The sequence below is a fragment of the Ambystoma mexicanum genome, chromosome 6p, assembly GCF_040938575.1.
Source record: "Ambystoma mexicanum isolate Mex_15411 chromosome 6p, UKY_AmexF1_1, whole genome shotgun sequence".
In the NCBI taxonomy this organism is placed as follows: domain Eukaryota; kingdom Metazoa; phylum Chordata; class Amphibia; order Caudata; family Ambystomatidae; genus Ambystoma; species Ambystoma mexicanum.
In genome coordinates this window covers 913,379,833-913,395,589 of record NC_090935.1, presented here as the reverse complement: position 1 = coordinate 913,395,589, position 15,757 = coordinate 913,379,833, and the positions used below count along the sequence as shown (strand labels likewise).

General features: G+C 39.7%; 1 protein-coding gene across 1 annotated transcript in view; it reads right to left on the bottom strand.

Annotated features, from left to right (window-relative positions):
- The window catches only part of LVRN (laeverin), a 933,533-nt gene that overhangs the window by 554,112 nt on the left and 363,664 nt on the right, over positions 1-15,757 (bottom strand). Inside the window, exon 6 of the mRNA XM_069625536.1 lies at positions 12,458-12,571. Within this exon, the coding sequence (XP_069481637.1) occupies positions 12,458-12,571 (114 nt within the window). The remainder of the gene's footprint in view (positions 1-12,457; positions 12,572-15,757) is intronic.

Here is a 15,757-nt window from a genome sequence, read left to right as displayed (position 1 = left end):
CAATTTGTGATAGAATTACACTATGCACCCTGGCCATCACTCACAAATGCCTCACAAACTCAGCCCCGAGATACTTGGCAGACAAAATCTGTATGCACAAACTTACACGTTCCACCAGATCTTCTCTATACCATAGTCTGGTGGTACCAAGGTTCAAACTCAAAACCACTGGAGGAGCAAACTTCCCTGACCAAGCAGCCAAACGTTGGAATTCCATCCACAACCCTCTCAGACTGGAACCTTCCTTCCTATCCTTTAAAGCTAGCATAAAAAACTGTCTCTCCACTCACCACTAAGATACTGGTATCTTGGTGTTGCTCATGGAATATGTATGATATCGAATCTATGTAACCATCTCTACTCAATGTATGTAACTATCTCTCTGTTAGCCATGGCTTCTTCGGACCCATATGTAATCAGGGTCCCACGTATTTATTGGCTTCACTCCTGATTGTATCCTACTGCCTTTCCATGTATGTAACCCTAAGTTGTCAATCGCCCAGCTACCTCTGGGTTTGGTGCGCAATATAAATATTAAACAAATACAAAAATACTTCTCAGGAAAAAACTCCACCATCCATCCAAAGGTACACAATTTTTTTACAGTGGAGTTTATTGTCCCTGGAGTAAGGGGTGAAGAGTCGTCAAAGAGAACAGGGGTTGCAAGGAGCAAATCTATCTCTATTTGTGGTACAACCTTTTGTGCTTCATTTTCCAGACTCTAGAAAGGAACTTTTCACCTCCGTCAATTGTCAGTTGAATGATGGGACCTCAAAGGCCATTTCAGATGTGCAGGAAATGCTTTCCATCTTGGAAGAGAAGAGAAGAATACAATCACTAGATGCTTCTGTGATTTAGGCGACTGTGGAGGTTTTATTGTCTTTTCTCAGGCTGGCATATTACAAGACAATTTATGAGGTTGGCGCTGCAGGAAATATCAGCGGCAATGCAGCAGTAATTATTGCTTCATTCCTGCTGCATTTGTGCACTGCCAAATTTTGAGATTAGTAGTAGGGGGAGAGCTTTACCTCCAACAAAAAAACTGGCGGCATATCTGACCTCCGAATGCTAATTTTCAATTGAATTACCGTGACAGAACTACAGTCTCTGTTAGTTCTGCCAAAATCCCCATGGAGTCGTATGGACTATGAAAATGGGGATTTACACTGCCATGCTGCAACTTGTAATACTGTGGTAAACCCACAGGACCAAATGGCAGTAACAGGAATCAATTTTTTGGGTAGTTCCTGTGGGAATAACGCCAAACTAGCATTAAACTCGTAATGAGGGCCTATGTGTCAGCCGAATCCTCTGTGCTAACAATCATACTGTCTAAGGGAGATGCTATAGCAAGTGGAGCTGGGGTTGCTGTGCAGATTATATCTGTGAGAGTTCATTGAAGACATCGACAAGTGGGTAGGTAGCCGTCAGGACTTACGTTGACCCTGCTCTCCTGCTGTCTCTCTGCCCATTGAACTGCCAAACTACTTCCAATTTTGCCGCAACACGCTCTGCGTAGGCTGAGGATTTTAAAGTCTCTGAGTGAGGTGCTGCAATGAAAACCGTCCATTGGGAAGCTGGAACAATGGCAGACAGATTTTTCCAAACTGTTTCCACTTACGCCCCAATTCAGTGCCGTGCTCCACGCAGGCTGGGACTTTTAAAGTATCTGAGTGAGGTGCCGCAATGGTCCATTGGGAAGCAGGAACACCAGCAGACACGTTCTGCCAAACTGCTTCATTTTATGCCCCATTTCCATGCTGCTTTCCATGCGGGTTGTGGATTTTAAAGTCTCTGAGTGAGGTGTTGCAATGAAAACTGACCAGTGTGAAGCATGAACACCGGCAGACATGTTCTGCCAAACTGCTTCCACTACCACCCACTCCCGCCAATTAGTAATGTGGATTGCTTCCACACTGTGAAACATTATGGAGCATATTTACTAATATGCCTCCCTACTTCTGCAAAGTTGCTGGAACACAGTTCAAAGCCCAATTATGTTACACTCCCTTCCAATTTGAAAGTTTCTCTACCCACCACAGATGTTAACTACCTTGGGTTGGATAGAGCACAATGTATTAATTAAAATATAAAGCTTCCAGCTTATCACCACTTAGATGAGGTCCTACAAATGTCTAGTCACTGACTACTATACAATCACAAACTATAAAAAATGATCCCCATGTTTACTTTAGTGACATTATAAATAAATATTTACATTAATGGCAAGAACATGAACTTCATATAAAGCAAATTATATTTCTATCATACAAATAGTAATGTGGTTCTGCATGGAGGCATCCGTATCAGTGGTGAGAATAATATACCTACCGCTGGAGGAGGATACTAATATAATAAGATTTGCCAGTATTTAGTTCAGGAGGGGACTCAGATTTATCAGATATTAGTGATGTTGGGTTGTAGCAAGCGTTAGAGTGAAAGTGTGGGGAGGTGTAAAGTTAAACCTAGGAGGCGTCAGGGCTCTGGCTAGGAATAGGAAAGAAAATATAGAAGTTGCTTGTAAGGACAAGAGGAGCTGTCAGAAGGGATGGCAGTTAATCATCCTCCCAGTAAGGTGATTATCAAAGTGAGCACAGGGAATGCATAAGGCATATATACTCTAACATAGGAAACATTTGTGTTTACTGATGGATCAATATATCTACAGGAAGTGCCTGCTCATTTGAATTTTGATCCATGTTTTATGCTCTAAACAGCCACATGCAAAATAAGGCTATTTAAAGCAAGGGGTTCCAGTGGTGCATAGGCGCATAGAGAAGCACTGTTACACCCTTCTGTTTATGATAGATAATTAGGGAAGATATACATTTTGAGTACAGCCAGAAGCATGAACGATCCTGTGCTAAAAACATGTACATCTAATGCCTTCACTTATATATTGACAAATTATACTGTAGGGATAGATTATTGCGTACTTTCCTCAAAATTCCTTACTCTACTCATGTAGACCAAAGAGCAGCTCTCAAGGTGAAACAGGGCAAATTACAATACCAATCATAACTAATCCCACTATTGTTACTGCTACTGCCACTCCTGTCGACAGAAAACCATTGCTACAGCTATGCCTGCAATTAAAGTCTCTACTACAACTTCAGCTATAGCTAATGTCATAGGTGCAAATATACCTGCAACTAAAGGCACAATTGCAACCATGATGTAGAGTCACTTCAAATCTCCCAGATTTAGTGATAACTCCTACTTTAAATTAAGATATCCCTGCTCCACTGTTAACCCCAAATCAAATTTACATAAAGCTACCAACCCATTTCTAGATCCAGTTTCAGCTTTTGTCCCAGAACAGGAACTGTCTGAACCTATAAAGGGAACAGATAGAGTAAATTACATAGAACAAACACTAATTAGTTTCATGCCCACATTCCTACTAAACTACCATGTACATATCAGAATTTCTGGGTGGGTATAGAAGGAAAAGAGATTGGCGGGAAACATAGGTATGAGTAGAAAGGTCAATAATGACCATAGAGGGATTTATGAAGTGAAATAGGGCCCTGGAGTAACCAAAGTACCATGGAGACTCTAAAAGGCTAGAGAATGCAATATTAGGAGATCAACAGACAGTAATAATGTAGACCAGCGATTAGGATTTGGAGCTGTTACATGAAACCAAAATCAAATACGTATTTCACATTCACAACACCTAAATCAGGCTCATATCAGGCTCTCTGGAAGAATCAGCCCTTGCACTCCAAGATAAATGACTCACATTGTCATAATGTGGTAGAAAAATGAAATGTCTACATATTTCACATTGAGCCCTCCATCATCAGAAGTCAAAGACATTGAAGAATTCAAGTCCCCCACTCGTTATCACACATTTAACTCAGAGAAGAACATAAACACAAGAGAAACAACTCCTAAAACTGTTAAAATATGGTTTGAAACACAGAAAAGATAACTATAACTTTTAGAAAATGCTGAAGGATTATTAGTCTGATAAAGGACCTATAGCAGTGCAGTCTAAAAGAAACTGAAGAAGGGCTTAACTTGGAGTCACTCCTTTTATAATCAAATCTCCGTATCAATCTAGAGTAACTCAAAGCATATGTACAGACTTGCACTTAAATAATAGGGATTAATTTGAATTAATTGACTTCATCCCCATACTAGCTCTACATAATAAGCCCTCTAATTCAAAACGGCACAATCTTCTTCCCTGGTATGAGGAGGAGATAAAGAAAATGTCAGATACCTTGTTCATAAAAGAAAATAATACAATGTGTCCAGAAAAAGAAAAAGAAAAACAACAAATATAGGTAAACACTTTGGTGGTTCTATCACATCAAATTACCAGAATATCCATGCAACAAGCATTTCAAAAAGTGAATACACTAATGGTGTTATTGTTTAGGGGTGGAGTGCACAAGTAAGGCATGAAAGCATGGGGTATGCTGTTTAGGTCTTACCTTTACACTCAATTGGATTTTCAATGCATTTCAAGCAGGAGTAGGGGCACAAAACTGGTTTAGCATTTACTCCATGCATTTCTTCTTCTCATTCAAATGCATCCTTACTTTACCTTCACAGGAATTTACTGTGAAGCCGTATGGAAAGTGTAATTTGCAGCTGATATTGATATTTTTTTTAAAGTCAGAAAAATTAAAGCATAATGGCGAATCCACCTGTCTCTAGTCCTAGGATTTGCACTCCATTTGATAACATTGATGGTCCAGTGCATGCATAATTTTCAAACTGAACCCTTTGCCGCTATCAGGGTCCCTTACAGCAATACATTTGAAATCTTGAACCAACCATTAGAATCAATCATTTTTAAGGTATAAGAACACAAGTCCATAATCTCAGCTATTATGTTAATAGCTTATAAAGTTCCATTTGACTGTCATAATAACACAATAGGTTGACAAGACATAATGGAAGAAGAATGACTGACCAAATTTTGAAAGAAGGGAAATTGATTAGCACTCTAAGGGAAAAGGGGATGAAGGATGGGTTTGACTTCTAAGTATTATGTGCGAAGAACTGAACTTACATTTCTCAAGCATTATTGGGAGCAATTTGATCAACATATATCCCGCCAGATGCTTGATTCCTTTACCATAGAACAAAGGTAGAAGGACAATATAACAAAGATTTAAGGGCGCAGTTCTCCTTTTGTGACTTTGAATTACTTTGATGTCAGATCATTTTTGTCTAGCTTTGGGATAAACAGATGTTGATCAAATTGCCCCCAAAAATCGGCCTCTATGCTTGGGAAATGTAGGTTCAGTTCTTGGCCCATAATACTTCCTTCATCCCCTTTTCCCCTAGAGTGCTAATTTGCAGGCGACTTTGGAGATATAAAATTCATCCACCTGCGATTTAGGGAACTATAATGCCCTTCTAAGATTGCCTCTGGCTGATCTGAAAATGTTCCAAATGTGAGAGTTGGTGAACGGGTGAAGGGTAAAATTAGGAATATGGTTAATAAATTACATATTCATAACTGTTATGCTTTTTACGGAAACGGCCGAAAATGTCCACATGGCCATGCAACATAGTACGGACATGGCTGTCATTTTATTTAATTCCATATGATTAGCTGAATCAGAAAATATGTATATTATGGCAGTTATAAGTAAACTTATGAAGTTTGGCCACATAACTAGTTTTTGCCGAAAAATGACATGAGAACAAATGGGGCTGGTAAATTAACCTGCCATATGTCTGCTCCAAACTCTTAAACAAATCCATATAGAGGGGATGGAGTGGGGATGAGAGAGAAGGGTAACTGTCTAATCCTAGTTGCGAGAAATCTGGCTGGGTACTTCCCTAAGATTGTAAAATTAGTTTTGTCATTGCTGCTATATAAAGGGGAACTGCACTAGGGGGAAGGGAGAGATCTGCTGAAATTTAGAGTGCTGCTACAATTTACAATCTGACAGCTGCAAGGAAACACCAGAGGAAATTGTTGAGAGTGCATCTGGGTGGAGTTATCTATTGCTAGGAAGGCCTAAAGGCTGACTGGGTCCTATGGTGGAGAGCAGGAGGCCATCCTTGAGAGTGTAATGACCAGACCCCTGCCCTATCTTTCCATGTGGTTCTGAAATGCAGCTGTCTTCCCTGAGCTCTAAACAGAGGCTTTCTATGTAAGTAGAACTGAGCCCAGGGAAACCAAAAGGTTGGGAGTCTGCTTGCCTTAATTCCTTTCCCTTTATAGAGGCTGGGGGGGAGGGGGTCTAAACTGTGTAGATCCTTAGACTATTTAACTAAAAAGATTCATTTAATTCCCCATTTGGTGGCACACTACAGGCACACTACAGGGTGATTTATGTTAAAATTCGAAAAAAACAAAGTTCACTTTACAGTGTACGCTGAAAAACGATAGCCTTTAATTCAATTGGTTAGTCCTTTTTGTCATGTTGACCCCCACTTCTTTAAGCAACAGGGGTCTCTTTGCTCTTAAATAAGTCCAATCTTTCGTCCGAATTTCACCTATTACAGGCCATTCAGTGGAGGGCGGTCTGCAATCCAAAATTCCCCAAATCATTCCAATTTTTCTGTCTGGCTTCCGCAACACAGACCAAAGTAGGGGCGGTCTGAAAAACAAACCGCAAAATCACCCTGTGTTTATTTTAAACCAAACCTGTGGGTGAAATCATAATTGTCATGGATTCCGCCAAAATGACCAAATCCAATTTACCTACCCCACCAAAAGATTTAATATACATACCACAAAAAGTTCAAACGAACAAAATTCCTAACTTTTTGCGGTATGTATACTAGGTCTTTTTCTGGGGTGGGTAAAAAAAAGAAAAACAAAGAATGCGCGGGCTGGGGTGGTGTCCACGCAACACCCCGCTCACTATAGTATACACCCCCTGCAGCAGACACTATACTACACAGTACTATACTATACACCCCCTGCAGCAGACACTATACTACACAGTATAGTGAGCGGGTGTTGCGGGGGACACCCCAGCAGCTGACCCAACTAAAAAAAAAAGAAAAAAAAGGCTCACAACATCCTGCTCACTATACTATGCAGTATAGTGAGCGGGAGTTGAGGGTACACCCCTGGAACTGACCTGATCAAAAGAAGAAAAAAAAGGGCCCTGCTGCACCAGTTCCCGATCACAGAAGTGAAAGGGAACCAGCGTTGCAAGGAAACAGCGCGTCACGATGAAAGGTAAGTAGGGTGGTGGGGGTGTAGGCGGGGGTCAGGTGTGGGCAGGGGTTAGTGTTGGTATGGATTTGGGGTTGTTTTGCCATGGGTGTCTGCATGAGAAATATATGAGCATTTATGTATAACGTACATTTCTCATGCAGTCCTTTCCGTCGCGGACATTTCAGCAGCAGTAAAACAACCCTAAATCAATTGTCATATGTATTTGTATCAATCTTGTAATCCTACTGCTAGTCTTTTAAGCCCGCAGGAAAATCGAAATTGCACAGCACTACATTTATACTTTTTATGGTTATTGATCAGATTAATTATTTCTTGAAGTGGAATTTGTAAAGAATTGTGATTTGTGTTCTTTTCAACTCACTTTTGTGATTTATTTATGTAGAGAAGTTTGTGTTTTTCCACGGATAAAGTGGTGTTTTACATTTTTGTGCAAAGTTCTATTACTTTTCATTTAAATAAAGACAAATATATTTCCTGTACACCGGCCTTGTTCTTGGATGATTGTTAGCTCCTGGGGGGGAAGTATCCAATGTGTCTGAAGTAGGGCTGAAGAAAATAATCTGTTAACAGTTTGTTGCATTACACCTTGAGAGGGGAGGGAAGGAACTCCCGTGTTGAGGGTGGCAGGGTCGGACTGGTACAAGAAATAGGCCCGCACACCCCCAAAAAAGTGGTCCACCCATCACCTCAAAAAATGTGGCCCTCAGACCATGGAGAGTTAATGGTGTTTGTTGCATGTTATTTTTTGTGTAAACGCTTGAGAAAGTGAAAACATATTTTTTGTTCTTTTTAAAAAAAATATCATCATCATCGCATAGCTAAATACTATACTTGCAGAACCAGACTCAAGGCATGTCTACTAGTTGCCACCAGTAATGAAAATAGAGTTGCATTTAATAAGCAATACAGCCAATTGATGACACCGCCAAGAACTTTGCCTGTTGTATTTATGATCAAACATTTCAACAAAACTCATACATTCCCCTGGGGTGACAGCGGGGGGTCAGAGAGGCAGCCAAAATGGCATAAGTGTGCCAAATGGGCCCACACTACATCACACTGCATAACCCTTACACTCGCACAGTGAAAGCTGTGGACCCTGACAGGGGTAAAGCTGGAAACCAGGTGTGGCAAGCAGCAAGCTCTTAAGGGCGAGGGGCCTGGGCCTGACCTGTAACATGTGGCTGGCTGACCTGCAGGGCTAGTAGGGGACGTATATGGTGGTGGGCTAGTAGGGGACAGACAGATGACAACAATATTTGTAGGCTGGGGTGCAGTTGCCGCCGGAGTGCTAATGATGGGACACAGTCTAGTGTGTTTATCTTGCTTTGCATGCCCTGCAGCTCTTCACTAGCCTGGTTTGCTGTTCCCGCATTGCTGAATAAGGTGATTCTTTCTGCACACTTCACCTCTGCCATAGATGTTTTATAATTCTCACTTGAGAAGAACTGCCATAATGAATCCATACATTCTAACCCTTTGGGGTCCCTGTGTGCGGATGTGTCACCTCACAACATGCATTATAACAATCGTGAAAATATATCAGTATTAAACTTCTTTCCCACTTTGCTGTGTACATTGCCCATATATGATATGCTAGTGTTTACAAATAATCTATTTCACACCTTTGATTTACTGTTATAGGGCAGAATAACCCTAAGTAGTTTGCTATTCATCTCCCTTCAGATTGGCGCCTGAGTTTGTCAATAATTGATCTAGATCCAAGGATCGTACTTTCTCATAGGCTTGTTTAATCACTTGGACTGGGGATCGACGATCACTGAAATTCTTTGCTGTGATTTTACTTTCTTTGTCAAGTGTCTAACCTTGAACAATTTCTGAGTACTCTTGGAAATTCCTGATAGGCAATACTCCATTTAGTAGGATGTTTGCTTTTATCATCATGTATGCAGTTAGAACTTGTAGGTTTATGAAAAAGCTCAGCATTTAATCTGGCATGTTCCTCCCTAATCTTTAAATCAAGACAAATTAGAGTCTTTATTGTGGGATTCTGTAAATCTAAGATAAAAATTGTTTTGTTTTAGGTGGGAAAAAAAATGTACACCGCTCACAGATATTCCCATTCCAGATTTTAAACAAATTGTCTATGAATCTTAGCCATAGATCGATATTCTCATTAAACTCTCTATTGTTCTTGCTTCAAACAATGTGTTCCTCGCACCACCCCATAGTGAGGTTGGCATAGGTAAAAGTGAATGGTGTGCCCAGGGTAGGGCCCTTGAGCTGTTTGTCGTACCTAGTGCCAGATAAAAATACATGATTGTTTAGACAAAAATTGATAACTTGTAGAACCATCTCGGTATGACTTAGGTAATTCAATTACCCATTTTTAGAAAATGGTTACAAGCCTCAATCCTCATATTATGTTGTATGGAGGTATAGAAATGATAATGAAATGATATATTATTCATATCGCGCTTGTACACAAGTGTTTCAGAGGGCAAAAAGGGAGGGGAACAAGGGAGAAAAAACAGAAAACAGCGATCTTACTAGGCCCAGTGACGTTTAAGAAAGCACAAGTGCATGGAAAAGGAAAACGGGGGAAAAGTGCATGGAAGGGGGGAGTGGAAAGTGCGAGGCAGAGGAGAGAAAACATAAATACATATTAAATAGAATAGAAAATAAATAAGGGCGATAAAACATGGTAGTGCAGCCAGCAAGTGGCAGGTGAAAGTTAGTCAGAAAGGTATATCTGATAAGTGCAGAAGAAAAGTGGGAGGGGGACTGTATGGGTACAGACACAGAACCCTAGTGCAGATGGTGGCCTGGAGGCAGTGCAGGAGGGTGGCAGGGTGAACAGGTACCTGGGCCCGACTGAACAGAGGGTGGCCAGGTGCACAATGCCAAGAGAAAAAACAGATCAACAGGGGAGAAGGGGGACAAAGAGGGACACTATGTCCATAGTGGTTGGTAGGATACCGTCTTGCCAGGAGATGTCATTGATTTTCTGCAGGAAATCTTGGGTATCACATACATATGAGGGTAAAACATAGACAAAATGCAGTGACACAGTATCTATACATACTCTCCAATAGTGCCCAATTCAATTCCCCAATTGGTCTCCTGGGTGTCCTTTGTGTCCTTTTGTGGATCTTGGGCAAGAGGTAAATCATTACAGGAAATTCAGGATATTGAAATGTCATCTCTTCGTCATTATGGAGACCTTTGCCAGTCAATTTCTCTAACAATGATTTAAGATATTCTTTGATGGATTCCTTGGGGTCTCCTGATAGTGTAAACTAACATTCGGAATCCTGAAGCTGAAGCTGGGCTTCACTAAAATAATCGAAGATCTTCATGACCACAATGTTGCCACCCTTGTCAGATGTCCTAATAATAATATCTGTTTTTTTAACTGATTTAAAATTGTACCATTTTCTTTTGGACATGTTGAGAAAGTCTGTAGTATTTGTGATTTTATTTTTTACAATCCTGCAATTAAAATGCCTTGAAATGCTTCCAAACACTCACATGGTTGAATAGTGGGATTACACTTTGACATTTGATCTTCACAGACACAAGTGGTCAATATTATAGTCCTTTAATCTTAAATCAGAAGGCACTGGCACTTCAGCAATTGTGAATGCACCATCCAGTAGCCATATAGGCCAGGGTTAGTAAATCCTCAGTGGTCAAATGTGTCCATCCTTTGTGGGGTGAGGATTTTGAAGGTTTTTTTGGATTCATGGTAAAGAACTTCTCAAGATTTATTTAATGCCTGAATCTATCACAATCTACATGTGTTTATGCATAATTGTATGCTTGTGAGGGGCAGAAGCTCATGCCCAGCCTACGTAAACCTAATTATCTTACATTTAGCTGATAGTCGGAAAGGTTTACCACCTGCATGGTATTTGATTCACTTAACTCTTCATCATTGTTTTTTGCTTACCGGAGAGTGTGGTTCTCCCTGTTTGTGAGGCATTTTTGTTTGTTTCTACAGTCCCTCCTGTACTTCCCTTTGAACTTCCTCCTCTTCCACTTCCCTTGCCTCTTTTATTTGCCTCTCCATTCAGGTAGAAAGTCTCTAAATCCCATCTCCTGTATAAAATGCAGTTTAACTGAAATTCTTTAATTGTCACTTTTTGAAATATCCGACTGAGATGTTGATGCTTTTGTGTCAAATTGAATGTACACTTTGTTTGACATATCTGCAGGTAAGTCTTTGTGCATTTTCTCAAACATCCGTGCAAATGTACAACTCTTCCTGTCTTGTAATCCTGTTTGTACCACGTGAACGTTCTCTGTGTATATATTTATGTAAGGATAGAAGAAGATATGAAGGGGTAGAAAGAGAAGTGTAAAGATAAGTAGGTAGAACAAATGAATGAACAGAGAGGTCATTCTAGACTTGTAAATCTTTCAATGAAAAGAGGAACGAACATAAGGAGCACATCTGTTATTATAGAAGGAGCTGATGTGAGTTATATCAAAAAATATCCAGTCCAGATAAGCATTAATCCCATACAATAAATATGCTTTGAGAGATAGGAAGAAAAACTGGTGATAAATTAGGGTAAATACACTGGAGGTTGAATAGTGGAATAACAAGAAAAGGAAAAAGTAATGATAAATGCAACAGCATACATATAATAATCCTAAAGGAAAACAACTGGAGAGAATGATTGCAGAGTAAACCAAATCAGGTGTTTCATCAATCAATTTTCAAGAACCCTAAAGGACTTAAACTTAAAGGAATGTATTGCAGGTAACTTGAGTGGAAATCCTACATAGAATTGTGAGGTTTGATGTAATGGTGATCGATATGTAGTGTAAGGGAACTTTAGGTAGATCATGCTAATGGAGGTGGGTGGAAATTAAGTTGTTTAAATATTCAATGGACGATGACAGGATTTTATGATTAATAAATGGCAGAGCTGTAGATTGCTTAAGGCAACAGGTAGGTAGGGAGGAATTAAAGAAATTATTTCTTATGGATGTCAACATGAAGAACAACGTGAACTTAGCTCTGTGAGCACTCTACTCTTCTGTAAATAGAAGATACCGACACCAAACAAGCATAAGCTTACAAACAGATCAGAGAATTTCTCAAAATTAAATGACTGGTATTTTCATAAAATAGATGTGACGAGTATACAGGAAACTACTAATCACTGATATATGTACAATTCCTCAATTTATATTTTGTCTGTATAATTTCTGCAGTGTGTTTTTTTTCAGAGGTAGAAACAAGTTGACATCCATAAGCTTCCATTTTCAGTCAGTTCATGCAAAAGGTGAGTAAGAATGAATTTGGCTGTTAATGCTTACCAGACTCAGAGTATGGTCGATGAAGCTAGCACCAATGTATTCCATGTAAGTCGCAAATCCCTCATTCAGCCAAATATCATTCCACCACTTCATAGTAACAAGGTTTCCAAACCACTTAAAAGAAAAGAGAAAATAAACATTCTTTAGACACAGTCCTACATTATCAACCCTTCCAGCTCTTCATGCGGCTAACGAGTTCTGGCAATCATTGCTCTGCTCACAAGATGTCACAGACTATGAGAAAAAAGAGACTGTGATGCATAAATGCTTTGTACAAACCAACTGTATTAGACGTGCCATTCCTCCACTAATATAAATTCCCTGCCTGAAAGACTCCAGAATCCCGCTCCCCATGCCGCGTGTCTACCTGCAATAGTCTTATCTTTGCAGATGTATCTACAGCATTGTACCACATTTCTGTATTTCCGTGTTATATAGTGCTCTGTTGCTTCACAGCTAGGTACGTATTAAACAAGACTAAATAAACTAAAATCGTTTTATATATGTATTGTATAAAACCATTCATTTTGACATAGTGATGTAGTGGACATGCTATAAACAGAATAAAGCAAAGCTTGGTGAACAGTTTCATCTATGAACCCCGTATGCCAACCTCAAGAGTGCTTAAAACCCTTTAAAAAAAACAAATACAAGACTGCATACAATACTGATCTTCAATTGCATTCCAGATCAAGGAGATTCCTTCTCACAGACATTTTACTTTAGGGAACGCTAATCTGTTTAAGGGAGAGGTTTACATGCAGAATCTGCCTTGCGCGGAAAACTAGTATTTAGGGCACTGATAACTCTTCCAAGGAAATAGTCTGTATTTTTCAAAGTGCTAAATCCATAGAATCTTCCCTACAACTCTCTGAAACACAATAGAATCATCAATGCTTGCCCTTCTTCTTGATGTGCCCCCTTCTGTGAGGTCCAAACCCTCTAAATTAGCCCAAACTTCTGAATGTGAGATTGACAATGTTTTAAAAATATTTAATTGCAACCTCAAAATTGTGCAACTCCATGATTGTCAAGATCAGTTTCGGTTACTTGCTATCGTATAACCTACCTTTCCAGTACATCTTTGTATAAGAGAGCTTTATCTGTGAACTGAAACATGCGGTTATTTCCCCAATAATCAAAAACCCGAAGCCCAACCAGAACAATTTTCATCCAATCTCGGGCCTCCTTTTTAAGGCAAAACACTAAAAGTACATTTCCCTGCTTTAATAGTGGGATTAGGGAGTTAGACATTTCAGGGTGGGTGGGGGGGTCTCATTTGCTCATCATGCATCTCATTCTGTAAGGCTGTGGAGAGCAGAAGAAAGCTCCTGACAATCAGCACAGCCTTATAATACACGATGCAAGCTGGTGTCTTCCATTTCATTCACTACTGACAGATGCTGCCTTCAACAACAGTGCACAGCAACTCCATTTCATCACACATGCTTGCATTGATAAAACCAAATATGATCTAGGTGCCCATGAGTATATGAGCTACACCTGTACATAAAAACCTATTAGTCACCCACCAATCTGTAAGGTGTAACAATCAGGAACCCCATTTGTAAACCATCAGGGAGGTCCTGGATCAGGGGGGTGGAGGAAAGAAAGAAAGAAAGAAAGAAAGAAAGAAAGAAAGAAAGAAAGAAAGAAAGAAAGAAAGAAAGAAAGAAAGAAAGAAAGAAAGAAGGAAAGAAAAAGGAAAGAAAAAAGGAAGAAAGAAATCTGTACGGTGTAACAATCAGGAACCCAATTGTAAACCATCAGAGAAGTCCTGGGTCAAGGGGGAGAAAGAAAGAAAGAAAGGATAATAAAAGAAAGAAGAAAGAAAGAAAGGAGGAAAGGAGGAAAAAAGAAAGAAAGAAATCAGTTTATGGACATTTAGTAGCAGAACATAGGTGCAAAGAGAGTCAAAGATGCTGAGTGAGCTGGATGTGAGAGAAAAGGTAAAGGTACAGAAAGATATGGGAATCTATTATGATTTGTGCACTGTGATTGCTATACATAGAGGGAGTCCACTAATGTGATAAATATTCATTGGTGTGTCCAGCTATTTTCCCTTTACATACAATTGCATAGCATTCCTTCTAGCTGCCGCTCAAAGGAACATTAGCAGTGAACACAGACCGTTACCAGCTCCTCAAGCATTCACAATGCACCAGCCATAGCAATGACCTGCCATTCACCTTTGCTGTGAAGAAAGCTAAATCATATCTAGTCACCTTATAATTGGTTTCTACTGTCAAGGGCAGTGCAGGTTTTTCCCCATCCTGTTAGATGATGTGCACCTTCTCATGCCTTTGATTTAGTGTGTACTCATATGTCTTGTTAATATGATCTACAGTTTGCCTGTATTTTAAGTATTGTAACATTATTTCCCTTTATGAGCTTCTTATCTTCCATTGAGCTGCAAATACATCCTTCATTGGTTGGAACATGATTCCGATTTTACTCCTGGTGGCTTTCAGGAGCCCACTTTCTCTCACTTTTTTGCACAACAATATATGGTGCTTATACTACAAATAAGGCAATGTATAGAAATGCAGCACAATTGGCATAGATAACCACTTAGAGCTGATTTATAAGGAAACTTAATAGTTGAATAGGCATCAGAGAAGGGAACAAAAAAGGAACAAGTAGAAATTCCACTTTGTATAGAGGAAATGAAAGTACTTGTTAAAGGGATGTTACCTAGATTCAATATTCTGGCCTAGAACTATTTACATTACCCACCACTATGTGAGGGTAACCACACCACTATTTCTTTTCCCTATACAGATTTTGTGTAGGCAAATGCCACAAATGACACATTTTGACAGTACAGTACAATGCAAAAAAACAGCAATTTTTCTTCAGTGAATAACAGCGACCTCTAGTAATAGTCTAGGATACTACATCACCTTTACATTACTGTAGACAGCTGCTGAGGCTTCTCAATATAAACACGTATTCTGTGTTTAGAGCCTCAAGCATTGCTATCATCTTATTTTACTGTGAACACTGAGGTGCAGAAAAAGAACCCCCTATACTTCTGAGTAGTGCAGCTATTAACTAGTAAGTTAAACTTATTTGATTTTGTTTAAGAGACACCATGGGTGACTGCCATGAGGCTCTCATTTGTTTAGACTGGGGTGAGCAAGGGTGGACAAAATCACTAAAGGCAAGATTCTGTGTCTAGTAATTTTATTTCATATGTGTCAGGGTCCCGGGAGGCAATGTTACACTTTTTATGTAAGCAGGTACAATTCACAGGGTGGGTAGGTGTTTGTCTCAGTGGGGTTAGTGAACATTCAATGT